We start from the raw sequence: 24,395 nt of genomic DNA, 5'->3' as shown, positions 1-24,395 counted from the left end.
CATGGTAACAGGCTCTTCCAGCCCAACGAGTCCGTGCCGCCCATTTTAATCCCACGTTAACCTACCCATACATCTTTAGAATGTGGGAGGAAACTGGACCACCCAGAGGAAACCCACGCACACACGGGGAGAACATACAAACTCCTTACAGACAGCGACGGGAATTGAACCCCAATTGCTGGCACTGGAATAGCGTCACACTAACCACTAAGCTACCGTGCCAGACTTCTCCTGGCAGTGGAGGAGGCGGAGGACTGACATGTCAGTGAAGGAGGGGGAGCTGAAGTGGCTGGCAATGGGGAGATGCAGATCGCAATTACAGGCCCAAGTACAAACTGGAGGAAAAGGACTTTATTTTCCATCTTGGGACCTTATAGCCTAATGGCATGAACATTGATTTCTCCCACTTTAAACTAAACCCCTGCACCCAACCCAACCCCACCCCCACCAATGCCTCTTCTTCCCTTTCCTAGCCTTTCATTCCCCCCCCCCCGCCTACTTTTTTCCCTCCTCCCCAATGGGGCACCTACCTCCATAACTTTGACCCATCCCCTGGTGGATCTGCTCTCCCCTCCTCCCCCGTGTCTACCTATCACTATCTCTTACCTACTTCCACCTATCACCACCTTGTGCCCACCCCACCTCACCTCTCTTGTCCACCTATCCCTGCTCCATTTTGCCCCCCAATATATTGAGCTTCCCCTTTTCCTATCTTCAGTCCTGAAGAAGGGTCCTGACCTGAAACATTGACCATCTGCTCCCCCTCACCTCATCCAAGGATGCTGACTGGCCTGTTGAGTTCCTCCAGCATCTTGTTATTTTTTCCATCTAGGTTCCAGCATCTGCAGTCCTTTATTTCTCTACCATTTCTACAGCTAATGCTTTCAGACTTCCACTATCCTTCATGAAGGAACCCATCTTTTCATTTTCAGCATCAATTTTAGAATTGATATCTCCACATCTTTTCATCTTCCTCTATTAGACTTGTTCCCTAATTCTTGACACAACCAACCCTATTTTAGCAAGTCCTTTAAACATTTGAAAATGTTGTGTTTTCATGTTTTCCACCACCTTTTTCATATTTTCAGCATCCTATCCTAAAACCACATGCAATACATAGAATTGATATATTCACCCATCTTTTCACTCTCCTCTATTAAATTTGTTCCTTTATTCTCAAGTTGTTTAACCTTATTTTTGGCAAATCATTTCATATGGTTAAAAAAATCTTGTGCCCAAGTATCTTATATTCTGGTCTTATTTCATATTTTGCTTTCTCTATTTTATCTGCATTTTCTTCCACTTAATATTATTCATGATTATTTTATGCAAATAGCACTCAAACTTTATCATTTGCCACCTTTGAAATTTCTTTGGATCTTCCAAATGGGCTGGGAGCAGTGCATCATGATGAAGACCATGACTATGGAGTGGGAACCAGTGTATCATGGAGACCAATGCACTAAGATGATATCTGTCTGCAGGCTTCCAGATGAATGGATATAGGGTGATACTGCTACCTCTCCAAAACATTCTGATTCCACTGTGCCAAGAAGTACATGACTGTCCCGTTGATTAAACAATGCCAGAATTCTCACAAGTAATTGCTGTTGCATCATTGAATTGTGCATTTGTACCATAATGACAAAATTACAAAGGGTAATAGAATTACAGGCTCCAACAGACGAGGTGGGCCATCTAGTGGGTGATTTACAGGAGCAGACTTCACTTGCATCATTATTGAGAAGCCGATTAACAAGGATGTTAATTGATCGAGTTCCCATGCCATAAATGGACTAGATTTCTCACACTGTTCAGGTGAGGTATTCTAAAGTTTGTGGGGGGGGGGTGGGAGAATGGATTTGATTACTCTGATTCTCTCCCCAGGGGTCCCTTGCTCCTGTCACAAATTCTAGTCCAGCACTGGGAAAGCAGGTACCCACATCCCCGTTCATCCCAGCACTTTCAGAACAGTCTACTCCAAGCCTGGTACCTCAGTATATCCAATAGTGGTTCCAGATAAGAACTGGTGCTTTAAGAGTTCCAGCCATAATGAAACTTTGTGCAGTTTTATTCACAATTTATTCATGGTTCCTTAATTTATGAAAAGTCACTGTGCCCTATTGTACAAATCACATTTTCCACAAAGCCCAAAAGTCACCTCTCTGGGTTCCTGGATTAAACTAGTTCAGGCATAATTTGGAGCAGAATTTTATACCAAGATGAATACTTAATGCTTGACTTTTGACTAACTTGGTAACCTGCATCCTGGTGTCAGTTCCAAATAAGTCTGCAACAGCACAAAGAAATCAGCATAGAAGTGGCCAGAAATTTCAATTATAATTCTCTGAAAGCCAGCTGGAAAGACTGCTTTTTCATTTAAACTGGACTAAACAAGAGTGGTATAGGCAAACATAAATATCATTTTGGAAAAAGGATGCTTTCTTCCACCCCCCCCCACCCCAAAATAAAAATGCTTTTCATTAACAAAAGTGCAGATTACAAACACTGGAAAGCCAATCTGAGTTTAAATTGGTTTATTATTGTCATATAACAAGGTACAGTGAAAGTCTTCATTTTGCATACCATCCATACAGATTATTTCATCACATTAGTGCATTGAGGTAACACAATACCAGAATGCAGAATAAAAATGTTACAGTTACAGAGAAAGTACAGTGCAGGCAGACAGACAATGAGGTGTAAGGCCATAACTAGGTAGATTGTAAGGTCAAGAGTCCATTTTATCATACTAGGAGACCATTCAATAGTTTTATAACAGAGGGATAGAAGCTGCTCTTGAGCCTGCTGGTACGTGCTTTCAGGCTTTTGTATTTTCTGCTCAATGGGAGAGGGGAAAAGAGAATGTCTGGGGTGGGTGGGGTCTTTGATCACACTGGCTGCTTTACCGAGGCAGCGAGAAGTGTAGACAGAGTCCATGGAGGGGAGGCTGGTTTCCGTGATATGCTGAGCTGTGTCCACAACTTTCTGCAGTTTCTTGCAGTCATGGGCAGAGCAGTTGCCATACCAAGCTGTGTTGAATCCAGATAGGATGTTTTTTTATGGTGCATCTATAAAAATTGGTGAGTGTGAAAGGTGACATGCCAAATTTCTTCAGCCTCCTGAAGCAGAGGTGCTGGTGAGCTTTCTTGGCCATGGCGTCTACATGGTTGGACCAGGGCAGGCTATTGGTGACATTCGCTCTATGAACTTGAAGCTCTCAACCTCATCAACACTGATGTAAACAGAAGCGTGTGCACTGTCCCCTCTTCCTAACATCAATGACCAGCTCTTTTGTTTTGCTGACGTTGAGGTAAAGGTTGTTGTCATGACACCATGTCACCAGGCTCTCTATCGCCTTCCTATACTGCAACTCATTGTTATTTAAGATTCAGCCCACTACTGCGGTGTCATCTGCAAACTTGTAGATAGAGTTAGAGCAGAATCTGGCCATGAGTGTATATGGAATAGAGTAGGGGGCTGAGGACACAGCCTTATGGGGCACCAGTGTTGAGGATAATTGTGGCAGAGTTGTTGCTGCCTATCCTCACTGATTGCAGTCTGTTGGTCAGGACATAAAGGATCCAATTGTAAAGGGAGGTGTTGAGTTCCAGGTCTAGGTGTTTGGAGATGAGTTTGCTTGGAATTATAGTATTGAAGGCAAAACTGCAGTCAATAAACAATAATCTAATATAGGTGTCTTTACGGTCCAGATGCTCTTGAGTGTAGGGCCAGGGAGATAGCATCCGCCATGGACCTGTTTCAGCAGTAGGTGAATTGCAGTGGGTTGAGGTTGTCTGGGAGGCTGGACTTGATGAGTGCCATGATCAGCCTCTTGAAGCACTTTACGGTGGTGCATGTCAGAGCCGCCTGGTGGTAGGTTACCCTGCCCAATTAGGTACGTTACCCAATTTTTTAGGTACCGGGATGGGGTACCTAATCAGATGGGGGCCTCATTGAAATAGGGAGAGGTAAAAATGTCTGCAAATACCTCCACCAGCTGATCTGTGCAGGATCTGAGGACATAGTCAGGGACACCATCTGGACTAGATGCTTTCCGTGGGTTCGCTCTCTGGAAGACTGATCTGATATCTGCAACAGTGGCCATGGGTACAGATGCATTGAAGGCTGTCAGGTGGGTGGTGACATACCAATCTCCTTCTGTTCAAAACATGCATAGAATACATTAAGATCATCAGGAAGGGATGCACCGTTGTCAGTGATGTTGACCAACTTTGTTTCGTAGCCTGTGAGAGCATGCAAGCCCTTCCACAACAAACAGCTGGCCTGGGACTCTATTTTGGACTGGTATTGTCTCTTATCATCCCTGATAGCTTTTTGAAGGTTGTATCTCGATTTCTTATAAAGATCAGGGTTACCTAATTTGAATGCCATAGTCCTGGTCTTCAGTAGGGAGTGGATCTCCCAGTTCATCCATGGTTTCCAGTTTGGGTACACCCAGATTAACCTCTTTGGCACACAGTCCTCTACACATTTGCTGATAAAGTCCGTGACGGTGGTGACATACTCATGCAAGTTGGCGGGTGAGTCTTTGAACATGGACCAGTGTACTAAGGCAGTCATATAGAAGCTCATCTATTTCCTCAGACCAGCACTGTATGACTGTCTCTACTGTATCCTCACATTTCAGTTTCTGTTTGTGAGCAGGGAGCACAGTCTTCTGGTCTGATTTACCAAAGTGTGGGTGGGGCTGGATCGTAGATGTTCTTGACGGTTGTGTAGCAATGGTCAAGGGTGTTTGCACCCCTGGTGGGACAGGAGATGAGCTGGTAGTATTTAATTTGGTAACACTCTTGAAATCACCTGGTTGAAATCACTGGCTATGATGAAGAGGGCCTCAGGGTATCCCATTTCAAGGCTGTTGATCACAGAGTGTAGATCATTGAGTGCAGACTTCACGTCTGCCTAGGGAGGAATGTAGACTACCATCAGGATAGCTGAAGTGAACTCCCGTAGCAGGTAGTATGGGCAGCATTTCATCATTAGGTATTCCAAGTCAGGTGAGCAGGAACTCGTCAGGACCATCACATCTGAGCACCACAAGGAGTTGATTAGGAAGCAGACCTCTCTGCCCCTTGCTTTGCCTGATGACGCTGTATGGTCCATCCAGTGAATTGTGAAATCCACAGGTTGTATGGCACAGTCAGGTGAAACAGGTGTAAGCCACATTTCAGTGAGACCGAGCACACAGCAGTCCCTCAGTTTGTTTTCATGCAACATCAGTCCACTTTCATCACCAGCATCCATTATTTTCCAAGTCATTGTCTAAGAGTGCAGGGCAGAAAATAGTTTGATCCAAGTCCATGAAATGTCACTAAATTTTATAAATCATCTTGTACTGATTGAAATAGTTTATTTTATCCTCTTGTCTTTTGATTTCCAGAACTCAACGATCAAATAGAAATACATTGCATTCTGGCAAAGTTTGTCCTCTGGAGAAACACCTACACAGTGATATCAGGTAACTGATTGCTACCTAATGATGCCTTGCCAAAAAGTACCATAACAGGGCAACATGATATAGAGTAAAGCAGAGACAGAAGGTTACCAGAGATTTTCATAGATGTATTCATGTTAATTTCTTCTCTCTCTCTCAACCACTTCTCTCCATGTTCTTATAATCTGGATACTGTGGAAAACCACAGCAGATGCAGCAGTTAAAATACAGTGAGCATGATCAATTATGCCAGAGCTCCAAAATGTATTGAAATCAGTGCAGGTAATAGTGGCTTTCATTGGAGATCTGAAGGTTCTCACTAGGAAGGGGTGCTTGGTAGCAACTTACTGATCCAGAGATATCAGCCCATGATTAACAGGAGGGTCCCGTAAGTATTGACAAAGTAGAGGGACTCCACAAACTGACAAAAGTGTGAACCAAGATGTCACTCTCCTCCTACTTGGTAGGCATGGATTCTGAAAGGCAGAGAGAAAAGCAGAAACATGTTGGAAAATATTAGATTGTCATGTAGATCAGACTCCATCCAACTCTTTAATCTGAAGCAGAGTATCCTGAGTGCTGCTGAATTGAAGACCAGTCCCATGGTGAATGTTGGGATATATAACACGTACTGGAATGTCTTCACAAATTTAAGTTCTGTTCTGTTGTTCAAACTGCACGTGTTGTTTGGAGAGCAGCTGTACAGACAGAATCAGTCTTATTACTTGACTTAAACATTGTTCTTTTCTGACACAACTGGATGTGAAAGCAACAGAAGCAGTAAGGTCAGAGGTGTCTCGTTTTCCCAAGGCTGCAGTCACAGTTTTAATGATTTCCTCTGCGTGTTTATCTGACGCTACATTGGCGAGTCACATTTGGGATGGCCACATGCATCTTAGCCTGGACACGACCTTAAGATGTGTGGGAGCTAAAGTTATTTCTAATGGCATGTGGGGGAGGTAGGAGGAGAACTCTTTTTCTACTCGCATGTTACCTGTGAGTGAACACCACAGATGTTACCATCCTTCAGAATGTAGAGGTATTGAGCAAAATAAATCTTCCTTTTCAACACTATGAAAAGACAAAGAACCAGCTGTCCAGCTCCCATTGAACCTACAGACAACTGGATAGTTGTTCATGCACAATTTAACAGAAATGTTTAGATGTGGAGTTTTTTTTTTAAATTACATTTGCCTTGTCTCTCAAGCTTTCTACATTTTACATTTCCTTTCTCATAACTCGTGGGCAACAACCCAAGAGCTCGAAACATTTTTTTCTGCATCATAGTGGTCACGTTTTGTGCACCAAAAGGAGCCTTTAAGTATATGCTGCATTGCCAATTCCTCATTATCATTTCTTATCATTTGTCCTACTGTTTAGGAGATGTGTCTATGATTTTAATTCATTTCACTACATCAGCCATATGCAAGTAGGACTGTAGTAAGAACTGTTACGGACTCAGTGAAAGTCCCTTTAAGATAGAGAGTGTGTGTGTATGTGTGTGTGGGGCGTGCTTACGTCAATAGAAGATAAAGGACGTAATGACGTTGTTGAAGAAGTCAGAAGAAGAAGAAAGAGAGAGAGAGAAGGGAGAGAGACACCAGCCTGCTTGTTTTCTCTATCGATGGATGAGAAACAATAACTGTGTTTGCCACTGAAATCCATGTATGGAAGTTGGAAGTAATCCGGTGGAGTTCACTTTGTTGCTGACCTGTAGAAGGAAACAGGTATTTGTATGTGGACGACCACGGTTCGGATGCTTTTCGGGGTGAGGAAGTCACTACCGAGTAAACACTGAAGTGTCGTTTGGGTTCCATCGTGGAACATTTGGATTTCGTATTTACTCTCCCTATGTTTCTCTACATCTACGTCTTATCTTCAGACAACGGTGGTTGTTGAAGAAGCCCTTGCTCATGTTTCACCTTATGGCTTGCGGAACTGAACTTTAAGAACCATTCCGGAACTGGGAGTTTTGGACTTTGTCACACACACACACGAAGAGTTTAGTTTTGGGGTTAACGTTCGAGGTTTAACATTTTTGAATTCTAACATACTAACATTTTTACTTTTATTTTACGTATTACCATAAGTAGTGATTAATAAAATAGTTTTTAACACTGAATCATGCTCAGTGTGTTTCTTTTGTTGCTGGTTTGTGACAGAACATAGAACAGTACAGCACAGGAACAGGTCATTTAGCCCACTATGTTGTGCCAAACTAATTAAGCTAATGAGACCCAATCCCTTCTATCTGCACATTGTCCATGTCCCTCCATTTTCTGCATATTCATGTGCCTAAGAGCCTCTTAAACATCTGTCGTATCTGCCTCCACCACCACCCCTGGCAACGCATTCCAGGCACCCACCACTGTGTTTAAATAAAAAAGAAACTTACCCCCCTCACCTTAAATACATGCCCTCTAGTATTTGGCATTTTGACCCTCAGAAAAAGATACTGGGACTCTACTGGTGGTGCTACATTGAGTGAGACATATCTTGGCTCTGCTCCATTCACTTCTTAAAAGTCTTATTAAAGGGTGGTACATGAAAGTTTATAATACTGTTACAAGATTAATTTTGATTTTTAACTCTTGAAATGAATACCAGATCCAAAGCTGGAGCTAATGGTAAGGATAATGGAGATCCTCAACCTACTTTGGAAGCTATTTCTAAACTGGATAAAAGGCTTGATCGAAGATTCGCCAATTTGGAAACACTTTTAAAGGACATTGAAGATAGACAAAATACACTCATTCAGGAGAATGCTAAACAACAGTAATTAATTGCTGAACTGGATCAAGCTGGTAAGAGAGATTCCAGACTGAACTCACTTGAAAAAGATTTAATTACGACCAAACAAAAGCTGGAACAGCAAAAACAGAGGATTGCTCACTTAGAGAGCCGCAGTCAGAGAAGTAATGTAAGAATCATCGGTTTTCCAGAAAATGCTGAAACTGGTAACCCCATTGAATTCTTTTCTAACCTTCTGATCGATGTGTTTGGCGCTGAAGTGTTTTCTGCTCAGCCTATTCTTGATCATGCTCATCGAGCAACAAGACCAAAACCTCCACGAGAGCAGAAACCATGGCCAGTAATATTGAGATTTCATTATGTGAGTATTAAAGAACAATTGATTCAAATTGCTCATCGTCATGGAATGATTCAATATAAACAGTGGAAGTTTTATTTGGTTGAAGATTATACCCCAGAAGTTATGAAAGAGAGACTGAGTTACAAATCAGTTATGTTGGGTCTTTAGCAAAGCAATTACCAACCTGTATTATTATTTCCAGCACAGCTGAGAAGTACATTACCCAATAAATCTCGCAAATGGTTTAACACCATCAAGGATGCCAAAGATTTTCTCATGGACTAGTCTTCAATTTTATATGGTTAAGAAATGTGTTTTTCCTTGATTTAATACTTACTTGATTTACTAAGCAATAATTAACTTTCAGATCTGAACCCTTCCTAACTCTGGATACTTTCTTTTGTTAATGCTCTCTTGCTTGATTCTGGAACATGGACACTTATCATACTTAATGATTTTTTTTTCCTTTTTCTATTTTCTCTTAATATTTTTAGTGCTCTGTTTTAATAATAATTAAGACCTTGACGAAGTGATTGATGGCTTTTTTCTTTTTGAAATAATTACAACTGTATTTCTTAAATGTTGACTGTTAATATTCCTTTGGCTTTGTTTAAATTTTTTAATAAGTTTGTTTATAGTTCAGTAAATTTGCTTTGGGTTTTTCAATAGCTTGTTTAGGCTATAGTTTACATTCTTTTTAATTTGGAGACCTGCCACCAATAGAGCTGGGGTTATTCAAATCAAATTAGTGGGTAGCTTTCTGGCTGTCTATTGGCCAGTTTTTGGGCTTTTGTGGGTGGGAGGTGGGGCTATTTTTAGGTTAGTTTTTTCTTCTGGACTGATGAACTACAAATATATCTGAATTCTCATCATATCCAGCTCCTCTTTGAACTCTTTTTTCCTCTTCCTATTAATGAGCCTCCTGCAAAGGTTAATCCTTTACATACCATGTTTTTAGTCTATTAAAGTGGATAAGATGATTAATTGTTTCCTGGAATACAAACGGTTTAAATAATCCAATTAAGCGCAAGATCTTTAAAGCTTTTCATAGACTGAATGCTCAGATTATTTTTGTGCAGGAGACTCATTAGGAGAGAGGATAATCAATGTTTTTTTTAGATTTGAGGGGTCAACAGTTCCATTCTAATTCACAAAGGTGAAAGGAGTCTCTGTTTTTATAGACTCCTCACTTTCATTTGTTCATCATGAGATAATTTCAGACCCAAATGGTAGATTTTTATTAATTACTGGCTTACCTCATAATAAAAAAGCCATTATGGTTAATGTCTATGCACCTAATGTTTATCATCCTGAATTTTTTTTAAACATTTATTTGCATCTTTTCCTAACTTAAACAAATATACTTTGATTATGGGTGGAGATTTCAATTGCTGTTTAAACCCTCCGATGGATTGATCTGTGTCGAATCCTGCACTTCCAAACAAATCCACTGTCTTTATTAACTCCTTTTTAGTTGATTCCAGAATTCTAGATGGTTGGAGATTTCTACACCCATATGATAAAGAATTTTCATTTTTTCTCATGTTTATCATAATTACTTGAGGATTGATTATTTTTCTTAACAGATGCTAGATTAGCTCCATTTATTATTGACTGTAAATATGATGCAATTGCCATTTCTGATCATGCGCCCTTGAAACTATTAAATTAGCAGATGCACCCTCTGGCGTCAAACAATGACAATTCAATCCTTCTCTATTGCAAGATTTAGAATTTGTCCGTTTTATTAAAGAACAAATTTCATTTTTTTCTTTTTAAACTAATTTTACTGAAGAAATTTCCAGTGAGATAATATGGGATACTTTTAAAGCATATATCTGTGGTCAAATTATTTCATATTCTGCTGGATTGAAAAGACGAATAATGAAATTTGTATATTGGCTGATAAGATTAAAGAAATCGATTAAAAAAATACTCTGATGCTCCTAATTTGGAGCTCTATAAAAAGAGAACAGAACTTAATTACAACATAGTTTATTATTAACATCTCCAATTGAAAATCAATTACTTAAAACCAGAAGTCAGTTTTACATAGTGACAAATCTGGTAAATTGCTGGCCAACCAACTGAAAGCTATTTCAACTAAACGTCAGATTATTAAAATTTGTAAACGAGATGGTAACTACACGGTGAACCATGAACAAATTAATAAATCTTTAAGAATTTTACACTTCTTTATACCAATCAGAATTCCCTGAGGATTCTACATTAATGCATGAATTTAAGGGATTTGAAAACTCCGAAATTATCATTAAATAAACGTTCAATATTAGATGCACCCATTTCAGAGGGAGAAATAAAGAAAGCAATTTTTTTCAATGAATTTGGGTAAAACACCCAGTCTTGATGGGTATACAGTTGAATTTTTTAAATTACCAAGAAGCATAAAGATCAATTTTTCTGATCTTCTTTCTCCCTAGTTAGGAAAAGTTTTCAAAGATGCCCTATCAGTGGGTAAACTACCACAATCCTTTTATGAAGCAACTCTCTCTTTAATTCTTAAAAAGGATAAAGATCCCACTGAATGTGCTTCTCATAGACCCATTTCTTTATTAAATGTGGATTCCAAAATATTTTTCAAAATATTGGCCTTTAGATTGGAAAAGGTTCTTCCACAAATTATCTCTGATGACCAGACAGAATTCATTCAGAATCATTATTTGCATTTTAATGTTAGGAGGTTAATGAATATTATATATACCCCCTCATCAAAAATTCCAGAATGTTATCTCATTAGATGCTGAAAAGGCATTTGACAGAGTCAAATGGGAATATTTATTTAATACACTTGAGAAATTTAATTTTAGCCCCAATTTTATATCTGCGATCAAATTGATTTATCACACACCTATGGCTTCAATACTTACTAATAATCAGAGATCCCCTTTGTTCAGGCTTTTAGGAACTAGACAGGGTTGCTCCCTAAGTCCTTTATTATTTGATATTGCTTTGGAACCCTGGCAATTGCCTTTCGGGATTCTTCTAACATATTTGGTATTACTCGTGGACAGGAGATTCATAAGATATCTCTATATACAGATGACCTGTTACCACTAGTCACTGCCCTCCAATCCGAGGGCACTCCCTCCACCACAACCCTCTGCTTTCTATAGTCAAGCCAATTCCTAATCCACACAGCCAAGCTTCCCTGGATCCCTTGGCCTCTGACCTTCTGAAGAAGCCTACCATGAGGAACCTTATCAAATGCCTTACTAAAATCCATATAGACCATATCTATTACACTACCCTCATCAATCTTCCTCGTCATCTCCTCAAAGAACTCTATCAGGCTTGTGAGGCAAGATCTTCCCTCCACAAAGCCATGCTGGCTGTCCCTAATCAGTCCATGATTCTCTAGGTGTTCATAGATCCTATCCCTTAGAATCCTTTCTAACAGCTTACCCACCACAGACGTGAGACTCACTGGTCTGTAATTCCCTGGACTATCCCTACTACCTTTTTTGAACAAGGGGACAACGTTCACCACCCTCCAATCCTCCAGCACCATCCCCGTGGACAATGAGGACTCAAAGATCCTTACCAGCGGTTCAACACTCTCCTCCCTCGCCTCGAAGCAGCCTGGGGAATATCCCGTCAGGCCCTGGAGATTTATCTGTCTTGATATTATTTAACAACTTCAACACATCCTTTCTTGATATCTACAACCGAGAACATTACCCTTACCAGCACTCCCTTCCACGTCATCAAGACCCCTCTCCTTGGTGAATACCGAAGAGAAGTACTCATTGAGAACTTCTCCCACTTCCGCCGCCTCCAGGCAAATTCTCCCACCTTTGTCTTTAATTGGACCTACCTTTACCCTAGCCATCCTCCTACCCTTCACGTACGTGAAAAAGGCCTTGGGATTTTCCTTAACCCTACTAGCCAACGCCTTTTCACGTCCCCTTCTAGCTCTCCTCAGCCTTTAAGTTCCTTCCTCGCTACCCTATATTCCTCACGGGCCCTGTCTGAACCTTGCTGCTTATACCTCATGTATGCTACCTTCTCCCTAACTAGTCGTTCCACCTCTCTCGTCACCCACGGTTCCTTCACCCTGCCATTCCTTCTCTGCCTCACCAGGACATATTTATCCCTAACATCTGGCATAAGATCCCTGAACATCGACCACATCTCCATAGTACATTTCCCTTCAAAAAGGACATCCCAATCTACACTCCCAAGTTCTCTCCTTATAGCCTCATAGTTCGCCCTTCCCCAACTAAATACCTTCTTGTCCTCTCTGCACCTGTCCCTGTCCATGACAATTTTAAAGGTTGTGGAGCAATGGTCACTGTCCCGCAAATGCTCACCCACCAATAGATCCTTCACCTGTCCCAGTTCATTTCCTAAAACTAGATCTAGCATGACATTCCCTCTAGTTGGCCTGTCGACATACTGCGTCAGGAATCCCTCCTGGACACATTTAACAAATTCTGTCCCATCTAAACCTTTGGCACTAAGCAGGTTCCAGTCTATAATTGGGAAGTTGAAGTCTCCTATTATAACAACCCTGTTAATTTTGCTTCTCTCCAAATACTGCCTGCCAATCTGCTCCTCTATATCTCTACTGCTACCGGGGGGACCTATAGAATACTCCTAGTAGAGTAACTGCTCCTTTCTTGTTCCTTACTTCCACCAGATGATCTAGAGATGATCCTTCTACAACATCCATCCTTTCTGCAGCCGTAACAGTGTCCCTGACCAGTATCGCCACCCTCCTCCTCCCTATCCCTCTTAAAACACCGAAAACCAGGAATATTCAATATCCACTCCTGCCCTGATGTCAGGCACGTCTCAGTAATAGCCACAATATCATAGTCCCCCATACTTATCCAAACCCTCAGTTCATCCCCCTTATTCCTGACACTTCTTGCATTTAAGTAAACGCACTTCAGTCCATCTACCTTAACTACTTTCATAGCCTGTATTCTGCTTCTCCTTCCCCAAAGCCTCTCTACCTGTTTGATCTAACTTTTCCCCATCCCCTTCTTCCTCTGACCTACTCCTCCGGTTCCCTTCCCCCTCACAAACTAGTTTAAACTCTCCCGAACCACCCTAGCAAACCTAGCCACAAGGATATTGGCCCCCTTCTGGTTTGGGTGTAACCCGTCCTCTGTACAGGTCCCACCTTCCCCAGAAGAGATCCCAATGATCCAGAAATCTAAAACCCTCACTCCTGCACCAACTTCTCAGCCACGCATTTATCTGCCACCTCCTCCTGTTCTTGCCTTCACCATCACGTGGCACCGGCAGCAATCCCGAGATTGCTACCCTTGAGGTTCTGTTCCTCAGTCTTCTGCCTAGCTCCCTGAACTCGCTCTTCAGGACCTCATCCCCCTTCCTACCTATGTCGTTGGTGCCAACATGGACCACAACTTCTGGCTGCACTCCCTCCCACTCAAGAATCCTGTGGACCTGATCAGTGACATCCTGGACCCTGGCACCTGGGAGGCAACATACCATCCAGGATTCATGCTCACTGCCACAGAACCTACTGTTTCCCTGACTATCGAGTCCCCTATCACTACCACATGTCTCTTTCCCACACTTCCCTTCTGAGCAGCAGTACCAGAGACCTGGTTACTGCAGCTAGGCCCCTGCAGGTCATCCCCCTCAACAGCCTCCAAGTAGTGTCCCGCAGGGATCAGTTCTGGGACCTCTACTTTTTGTGATATTTATAGATGACTTAGATGAGGGGGTGGAAGGCTGGGTTAGTAAGTTTGCGGACGACACTAAGATCGGCGGTGTAGTGGATAGTGTAGAGGGCTGTCGGAGCTTACAGAGGGATATTGAGAGGATGCAGAGCTGGGCTGACAAGTGGCAGATGGAATTCAATCTGGAGAAGTGCGAGGTGGTACACTTTGGAAGGACAAACTCCAGGGCAGAGTACAAGGTAAATGGCAAGGTACTTGTCAGTGTAGAGGAGCAGAGGGATCTGGGGGTTCACATTCACAGTTCATTGAAAGTTGCCTCACAGGTGGATAAAGCAGTTAAGGCAGCCTATGGGATGTTAGCTTTCATAAATCGTGGGATTGAGTTTAAGAGCCGCGAAGTGATGATGCAGCTTTACAAAACTCTAGTTAGGCCACACTTGGAGTACTGTGTTCAGTTCTGGTCGCTGCATTATAGGAAGGATGTGGAGGCATTGGAGAGGGTGCAGAGGAGATTTACCAGGATGCTGCCTGGATTAGAGTGTATGGAATATGAGGAGAGGCTCAAGGTGCTAGGGCTTTATTCACTGGAAAGGAGGAGGATGAGAGGAGACAAGATAGAGGTATATAAAATATTGAGGGGAATAGATAGACAGTCAGTGCCTCCTTTCCAGGGCACCAATGCTCAAGACGAGAGGGCATGGCTTTAAAGTTATGGGTGGGAGGTTCAGGGGAGATGTCAGGGGGAGGTTTTTCACCCAGAGAGTGGTTGGTGCATGGAATGCACTGCCTGGGGTGGTGGTGGAGGCAGATACATTGGACAGGTTCAAGAGTTTGTTGGATAGGCATATGGAGGAATGTGAGATAGAGGGATATGTGGGAGGAAAGGGTTAGATAGTGTAAGGGTGGTTTGATGGATGGCACAACATGGTGGGCTGAAAGGCCTGTTTTGTGCTGTACGGTTCTATGGTTTATATTTCTAAACTGGAGGAATCTACCCCCGCAGTTTTATCACTGCTTGCTCAGTTTAGTGTTTTTCTCTGGTTATAGATTAAATCTTAGTAAGAGTGAACTCTTTCCATTAAATATGCAAACTCCAATATATAGCCAATTACCATTTAGATTAGTAACTGACTATTTTATGTATTTGGGTGTTAAAATTACCAAGCATAAAGATTTGTTTAAAGTTAACTTGTTACTTTTAATTGATCACATTAAACATTTACTAATTGATCCTCATTATCTCTATTATTTATAGGCCAAATTAATGCAGTTAAGATGAATATTTTACCAAAACTTTTTTTATATCTATTTCAGGTGATTCCAACTTTCATCCTGAAATTTTTTTTTGACACTATTGATTCTAAAATTCTTTCATACATATGGCAGAATAAAAACCCAAGTTAAGTAAGAAATATTTACAAAAATTAAGAAAGGATGGTGGTATGGCTCTGCCTAACTTTAGATTATACTACTGGGCAACTAATATCAGATATTTAATTTTTTGGGCACAAGATTTAGATGTAATTCAATGTCCCAAATGGGTGTACCTTGAGTATGAATCAGTGCAAGGATTTTCATTATTTTCTATTTTAGGAGCCTCACTCCCTTTTGCACTTACTAAATTGAGTAAACATATGACTAACCCAATAGTTAAACATACAATATGAATATGGTTTCAATTTTGTAAATTTTTTGGATTGAACAAATTTAACTTATCAAGTCCCAATCTAATTTTTTCTTTCAACCATCTAGAATCGACTTAGCTTTTCCTTTATGGAAAATGAAGGGAATAACATGCTTCCGTGATTATTCATTGATAACCGGTTTTTTATCTTTTGAACAGTTGTCGAATAAATACAATTTGCCTAGATCACACTTTTTGATATTGACAGATTAGAGTTTGTTTTTTAAAAAGTTACTTTATCTTCTTTTCCAACTCCATATAAAATAGAAATTATGGAAAATTTTATCTTAATCCTTATCAGAAGGGCTTGATAGCAATAATTTATGATCTGATTATGAAAATACATCCAGAGACACTTGATAAAATTAAGAATGAATGGGAAAGAGAACTCCAGATACTTTTACCCACAGAGACATGGAAGAAAATTCTTCAATTAGTTAACACATCTTCAATGTGTGCCAGACACTTTGATACAGTTTAAGGTGGTTCAGAGGACCCATATGTCTAAGGATAAGCTAGCTTGTTTTTAATCACAGTATATATCCTATATGTGACAGATGTAAATTGAAGGTAGCTTCCCTCTTTTGGTTGTGCCCTCTTTTGGAAAAATATTGGAAAGACATTTTTAACATTATTTCAACTGTATTGAATATTGATTTACAATGTCATCCTATCACTGCAATTTTTGGGCTACCAAGGATAGAATCTAGCCACTTATTTGCTTCTGCTTGCCATATGATTGCCTTTGTCACATTAATGGCCAAGCGATCCATTTCGTTTAAATGGAAGGATCCCATACCTCCCACTACTTTTCAATGGTTTTCTCAAACTATATCATGTTTAACTTAGAAAAAATTAGGAGTGGCACTGTTGATTCTTCACTTAAATTTGAGGAAGTTTGGAGTCCATTTATTCAATATTTTCAAATGATATAGATCCCTTTTCAATAACCTTTGAATTTAGAGGAGCAGATTTGACGACATAATAATGCTCTTTGTTCGAGAAATATCAGTCCAGTTTTTCCTTTTGAAATTTTTCTAGTTTTGATTTATGATTTTTTAATTTTTTTTATTATACAATAAATCTTTTCCTTTCCCTTTGACTTTTTTTGCATTATATATTCGCTTACTAAGAGACCGTGGGGTCTAGAATATTTCTTATTCTTTATATGTGTCATGGTTGTCCTCCCGATCTTTGTATCACATGTATAATTAATGTTATATGTATTAATCTGTATTAATTTGAAAATTAATAAGTTTGAAAAGAAAAATATACCGGCTATTTATTCTGACTATGCCTCTCATAATTTTATGAACTATCAGAGTCAGCTTCAGTAAAAGGCAGATATATTTAGGTAGCACAAGATCAATAATAAACTATTTATAGGCAGCTTAAATAGCATTAGCTAGGTTCAGTTAAAGGAACAATTTGATACAAGTTCACAATTTGCACTGAATAGTAGGACAAGTAGGGACAGGCCTCTCCAGATGCCAAGTAAATCCACAACATTGCTCTGGTTTTCATGTTTAGGGCATCTTTGAAATAAATTGCAATTTCTAGTATTGTGGCATTTTGATTTCCTTCTCTTAAGCTGATATCTTTAAGTGTTACCATTTTATCTCAATATTGCAAAATTGAGGCCAATGAATTATGTTAACCACTTCTGTATTTATATTAAATATTCTAACTCTGACACCTCCAGATGATTGATAATGAATGTCTGCACTTGACAAGAACAAACACACCAACATAATCATTTTCATAACGACTCAAAACGTAATTCAAACAAGCAGTTTTAGCATACATAGATTATTTTCAGTTAATTCTATAAATTAATTGTCCAAACTTCCAGTTTATATGCATCAGGTAGAAACAAAACTACTAAGCCGGATTCTGATCTCACTAATATCACATACAATTCCACCGCCGTCCCCAACCACCCCCCCACCCCCCCCCCGCCGCCCCCAAGCAACAGGCTTGTTGACATGGTATCAGCAGAATATGCACCAAGGAATTAATATATCAAAACAAATAGAAGAAATTAAGTATCTTTCACTATCCATTATTCTTCTTCGTGTAACTAATGAAAGCAGGCAAATTGTTCTTCATTTTTACCTGAGGTAAAGACGACAAATTGAATTCTGCGAGTTAACCGGTATTTGTTGAAAGAGTTTCCTCTGTGCTCTTCATTTTTTGTTTCCAGAACTCTTTAATGATCAGGTGGTAATACATCGCATCCAGGCAACAGTTTGTCGTCGCCAAACACTGACAGATCTGGAGAAACACACGCAGTGATACCAGGTAATCCTTTGCTATGAGACAATTTCTTGCCAACAAGTACAGTAACAGGGCTACGTGATACGGAGTAAAGCAGACAAGGAAGGTTACCAGATTGGAAGAGATTATTTTTATGGATAGCCTCATGTCAGTGTCTTCTCTCTCTTCATCTACTCTTTGCAGTGTTCTTATAATCTGAATACAGCAGAAAATCACAGCAGATGCAGTGATTAAAAATACGGTGAGCATACTCAGAGGAATTGTACCAGGGCACCAAAATTCAGCAAAATCCAAAAAGCAGCTATCATCGTCATCCCGTTGCAAGTAATTTGGAATGCTTGCTGACCAGACACAGACCCACAGAACAGTGCAGGCAATGGTGGCTTTCTTTGGCGATCTGAGGGTTCTCGCCAGGAAGGGGTGCTTGATAGCAACGTACCGATCCAGAGATATCAGCATGATCAACAGGATGGTCCCGTAGGTGTTGACAAAGTAGAGGGACTCCACAAACTGACAAAAGCGTGAACCGAGATGCCACTTCCCTTCTACCTGGTAGGCATGCATTTTGAAAGGTAGAGAGAAAAGCAGAAACACGTCGGAAAATATTAGATTTGTCATGTAGATAACAGACTCTGTCCAATTCTTCAATCTGAAGCAGAGTATCCAGAGTGCTGCTGAATTGAAGACCAGTCCCATGGTGAATGTTGGGATGTGCACCACGTACTGGAACGTCTTCACAAATTCAAGTTCTGTGGTGTTCAAACTGCAGTTAAGGAGAGCAGCCACACAGACAGAATCAGCCTTATTACCTGACTGAACCATTGTTCTTTTCGGTTGCTTTCACTTGCAAATGTATCAGAAGCAGTAACGTCGGGCAGGTGTTGTTTCTTTAATGCCGCAGTTACAGGATTTTGACATTTCCTGTTTATGAGCCACATTCGGATGGCTAAGCATTCGTATCTCAGCCCCAGTTATTTCTAATGGTGTGTGGGGGCGGGTGGGGGGGGGGGAAGACTTTTCTTGGGTAAGAACATTAAATATTCACGAAAATGACAATTACAGTTCCACTCAGGGAGCTTTAGAGAGTGCCAGTACTGTCTGGTCAAAAGCTTGACCATCAAGTCCCAGTTCCACCTTATTCAGGTGGAGACAGGAGTTAGCCATTCTGCCCATTGGATCCACGTCAGTCCCAGCAGAGCAATCCCATCAGTCCCATTCACACTTCATTCCTCTAAGCCCACAATTTATTCTCCCCCTCAAGCCCTTCAATTCCCTTTAGATTCTTTTTGCCACATACTTACATTAAGGAATAATTTACAGTAGCCAATTAGCCTACTGGACAGTACCTCCTAGAGTCATACAGCATGGAGGCAAGCCCTTTGGTCCAACTCGTCCGTGCTGACTGTGTTGCCGAGCAAGCTAGGCCCATCTGTCAGTTTTGGACCATAGCCCTCTAAACTTCTCCTATCCATCTACTTATCTAGATGGCTTTTAAATGTTGCTAATGTGCCCACCTCAATCACTATTTCTGGCAGCTCATTCCAAATACACACCCTTTGTGTGAAGCTGCCCTTGCTGTCCCTTTTGCTTCTGATCTTAAATGTGCGTCTTCTTGCTGTTAGCACCCCCTCCCTAAGAAAAAGACTATGCGTTTCACCCGGTCCATGCCCCTCATGATCTTCTAAACCTTTGTCAGGTCACCCCTCAACATTTACATTCCAGGGAATAGAAGTCCTAGTCTACGCAACCTCTCCTTGCAATTCAGGCCCCTAGGTATGTGGAAGGAAACCAGAACATAATGGGGGTGGGGGGGGTGGGGGGAGCCACACATGGTCACAGGTGGAATGTGCAAACTCTGCACAGGGAGCACCAGAGGTCAGGATGCAGTAGCAGCTGTAACCACCATGATGTCACCATGCCACTCGAAACTCCAGGTCAGCTGCAGTAACCTTAAAGTAATTGACAACTAATAAGAGTTTCTATTTTGCTTATCGTCCTCCAGTGTTCCTTCTAGAAAACGTGAATCTTATACCTTCAGAACACACCACATGCTGATACTTGATTTAGATCTGTAGATGTGTGACATTTTAATCTTAGCAGTAACTCATTTGACCTTTCTTACATCATGGGAATGAGCCTCGAGTCTGGTGTGCTATGTTTGACTCAGATCTTTGGTTCAGCTTACTCAAAGCTTTCACATTAGTACAGTAATGAAAGAGTTAGGAGGTACTAATTTTCTTATAATACGTTAATTTTAAACCAATGCACAAGCTACTATGTCAGGTGGTTTGATGAACAGCAAGGGGGTTCTCCTGAGTCATTAAGCAGAAAAGAACAATTTTGCACTTGGCTCAAGAGAGGCAGAGTTTAGTCAAACTACACTCTTGAAATAATTGAAGCATGTAGGTGTGAGGGGCAACTTAGGCAAGATAAATTTGAAAATTAGTTTAACAGGTTTAACATTGAGAAGTTAAAAAATCATTGGAAAACCAGTACATCTGTGAATAAGGGTATTAAAAGCAGAAGCTTAAAGTTTGCAGACAAGTGTGAGGAATTGGGACTTTTAGGAAGCAATGGCAGATAATCAAAAATCAATGAAGTAGAGAAAACAATGTTAAAAGTACATAAGACATTTAGAAAGAATTGTAAATGTCTTCAACTATGTAAAAGTGTTTATTATATCTTAAGAGCCAGAAAACATAGGATATTAATTAAGGAAACTAGATATCCTGCATGTGTGTTAGTTTTGCAATATATGGAAGTCTATGGGAAGTAAAACACCAACTCAAAGTCCACATGAGCTGGAATCTTCTTTTGTAAAGAGTTAAGCAATTAATTGAATGTTTCTCAGTGTAAAAAAAAATGTAACTAAGGGAATTTGCATAGACCCAGGCCATGGCTGTCACTTCAATAAAAACTGAAGTTGTTGGAATAACTCAGCAGGTCGGGCAATATCTGTCAAAAGAGAAGTTTAGCTTGAAGACCTATGGTCAGAAGTGGAAAGTCAGGAAACAAGCTGGTTTTAAGTCACAGAGAAGGTGGGAGAGGGATAGGGAGGACAAAAGTGAACAAGCCCTGATAGGGAGAGGCCACGATTGCTGAGGAATAAGCTATTGATGAAACCACCTGAATCAACATTACAGATGGATGTTCTACTCTACAACAGAACTGACCAGTTCTGATACACACAAAGAGAATGAGAATTCAATCGAGTTCAAAAGGCTACAATGCATGTTCAAGCTCATGTTGGGCCTTATAATAACAATTAGGAGACCACAAACATAGGTCAGAGTGGGAGCAGGATGGAGACAGAGGGATACCAGCCATCAGCAAGCAGATGGGATTAGTTTAATTTAGCATTTAGCTGGTGCAAATACAGTGGAATAAAGGGCCTAAGCCTATGCTGTACTTTGTAATATTTGAGAATTAAAGTGACAGGCAACTAGAAACTTAGAGTCACTCCTGTGGACTGAACACGAAGTCCACAAGGTAACCATCTGATCAGCATTTGGTTTCTCCAATGTGAAGCAGAACACAATACAAACACCAAGTATAGAATAGAAGTGGAAATGAATTGCTGTTTCACCTGAAGTTATCTAGATGGTGAAAGAACGTATGAAAGGACATTTGTTGCATGGGATTTTCATTTTCATGCCTGACTCTTTGTTGGATGTGTGGAACACTCTTGTTTTAGTCTAGTCAGGCATCCTCCTCAACTCTTATCCTGAAACTTTGCACTGTGTAATGAATTGATCTGTACGAACAGTATGCAAGACAAGTTTTTTTTTTAAAACTGTACCTCAGTACAAGCAATAATAAACATTGATGACTGTACTGGTGCTGCTTCCCAGTCATATGGAACTCAAAAATGTCATTATATTTGCAGCCAGTTCCCATCCACCTCACACCATCACATGGTTCATATCCAAACTCTTTCCTTCTTTTTTTTGACATCTCCATCTCAATACTGTTAAGCCCAGCTCATAAGCCTACTTACTCCCACCAATAGCTTGTCAACACCTCCTCCCACCTTGTGCCCTGCAAGGACTCCATTCCACTCTCGATCTCCGTCATTCCTGCACAGATGACAAGACTTTCCACATCTGAGACTTCAAGATGTCTTGCTTTTTCCTTAACTATGGCTTCCCCTTTACCACAGTTGAGAGCGGAGATGTAATTGAGAGCCCTATTTCCCACCCTTCTGCTCTCTTCTCCCCTCAGACAGGAGATGGATAAGGTTTTTCCTTTTCCTTACTTACTCCCCACCAGTGGATCATTCTCCATGAGTTCCTTCACCTCCAGCAGACTTCCACCTGCAGACATCCTCTCCTTTTCCTGCATTTTAGAAGGGACCGTTCCCTCTGTGCTCTTCCTGGATCACTCTTCCAACCACAACTCTTCTCCCATTCAAATATGGGAGACGTAGAAGCTGACTCTTCACCTTGTCCCTTCCCACTTCCATTCAGTGCCCACACTGTGGCCTTCACTACATCAGAGAAACTAAATGCAAACTAGATGAATGTTTTGCCCAGTCTGCAAAGGTGACCCTGAGCTTCCAGTTACCATCCCTAAAATTCTCTCTCATTCCCCATCTCTTGGTCTTTGGCCTTCTACATTGCTCAAATGATGCCCAACGCAAGCTCAAGGAACAGCATCTTATCTTCCCTCTTGGTACATTGCAGTTCATGGAACTTGATCCTGTATTCTACAACTTCAGATAACAAAACCAACAGCGATCTTTCAGCCACCAGGACTGCCACAGTGTTTTCTGAGGGAGACTACTACCATATTTACTTAATGGAATCTTAAAAAAAACTTGCAATCACAACCAGAGGAGGGATATCCTCTGTTTATTGGAGACAACAGAAGCTAAGGCTGCCAACATTATATTTCAAACACAAGGGACTGGATAATGGTTTACAGGGACAGACACTTATCCATTATGGATTGAGCCATCTGTCCTGACAAGGGTCTGTGGCTACCTTGACAGATCTTCCAGGTTTGCAGTCAGGTGCTCCAGGGAGGTCTCTCAAAGGAAATAAGCTCTGTGAATGCCTGAACTTTGAGGAACCCTGCAAATGCAGGCAATTACCCATGACTGCTCTGCTGGTTCTTGAGCAGAAGGAAAAATAGACAGGTGTCTGATGTGGTGGAGTAGATGCTCGATGACCTCGAGAATATAGCAATTCTCAGCAAACTGTAAGATGCAGCACCTATTAGATGTAAAATAGAACAAGACTCACAAGGCTAGGAAGTAGAATGTGAGAATGATCTGATACCTGTGAGATTTCTTTTGTGCCAATTCATTGGTTTATTGTCACATGTACCAAGATACAGTGGAAAAACTTGTTTGCATGCCATCCAGGCAGATCATGAGTACACAAGTACACAGAGGTAGTAAAAAGAAAACTGTGCAGAATATACCAAAGTGTAGCAGCTACAGACAAAATGCAGTGCAAGTGTATGGGCCACAATGAGGTAGATTGGAAGATCAAGAATTCAACCTTGGCATATGAGAAGTTTATTAAAGAGTCTGATAACAGTGCGATAGAAGTTGTCTGAGCCTGATGGTGCAGTATGTGCTTTTGAGCTTTAATATCTTCTGCCCAACAGGGGAGGGAGAAGAGAGAATGACCTGGTTAGTGGGGTGGGGGTCCTTGGTTATGTTGGTTGCTTTCCCCAAGGCAGCTGGAAGTGTAGACCGAGTCAATGGAGGGGAGGTTGGTTTGCACAATGTACTCGGCTGCATTCACAACTCTCTGCAATTTCTTGCGGTCTTGGGAAGATCAATTGCCATACCAAGCTGTGATGCATCCAGGTAGGTTGCATTCCATAAAGAGGAGAGGTTAGAGTAGATAAATGGCCAAAGAAATTTTGATTGCAAAGTATTCAGCGTGAGCAGAGTGGGCTGCAGCATGTACAGTGGTCTGCACCAGTCTGACAATGAACACTGCTTTATTTTGTTTGGGTCTATAAATAACATTCATTTTGACATTCATGACTCACAATCCAAGTCTGAGGTTACTAATCAACTTTCCTGGGTTGGTTAAGAATGGAAGTTACAGAAGCATCTCTACTCTGATTAATCAGCTACTTCCCTGCACAACAAGAGAGATCACGCGGTGGAGAAGTGATGGTCCTGCACTTGAGATGTATCCACAGTGCAAGGACAACTTCAAAAGGGGGTAGAGGCCTTGTGTAATGACTGGG

At 41.0% G+C, this 24,395-nt stretch overlaps 1 protein-coding gene across 1 annotated transcript; it reads right to left on the bottom strand.

The window, feature by feature from the left end:
• Positions 1–5,659: 5,659 nt before the first annotated feature.
• On the bottom strand, positions 5,660–19,007 carry LOC127571854 (G-protein coupled receptor 55-like). Its single transcript, XM_052018600.1, has 2 exons — positions 18,024–19,007; positions 5,660–5,934 (listed from the first exon to the last, which is right to left on the bottom strand). Exon 1 carries the CDS (start codon positions 19,005–19,007, stop codon positions 18,057–18,059), a length of 951 nt encoding a protein of 316 aa, XP_051874560.1. The 3' UTR covers positions 5,660–5,934; positions 18,024–18,056.
• Between the last annotated feature and the right edge of the window lie 5,388 nt (positions 19,008–24,395).

This window comes from Pristis pectinata, chromosome 6, assembly GCF_009764475.1.
Source record: "Pristis pectinata isolate sPriPec2 chromosome 6, sPriPec2.1.pri, whole genome shotgun sequence".
NCBI classification, from domain to species: Eukaryota; Metazoa; Chordata; class Chondrichthyes; order Rhinopristiformes; family Pristidae; genus Pristis; species Pristis pectinata.
This window is presented reverse-complemented; position numbering and strand designations above follow the sequence as displayed.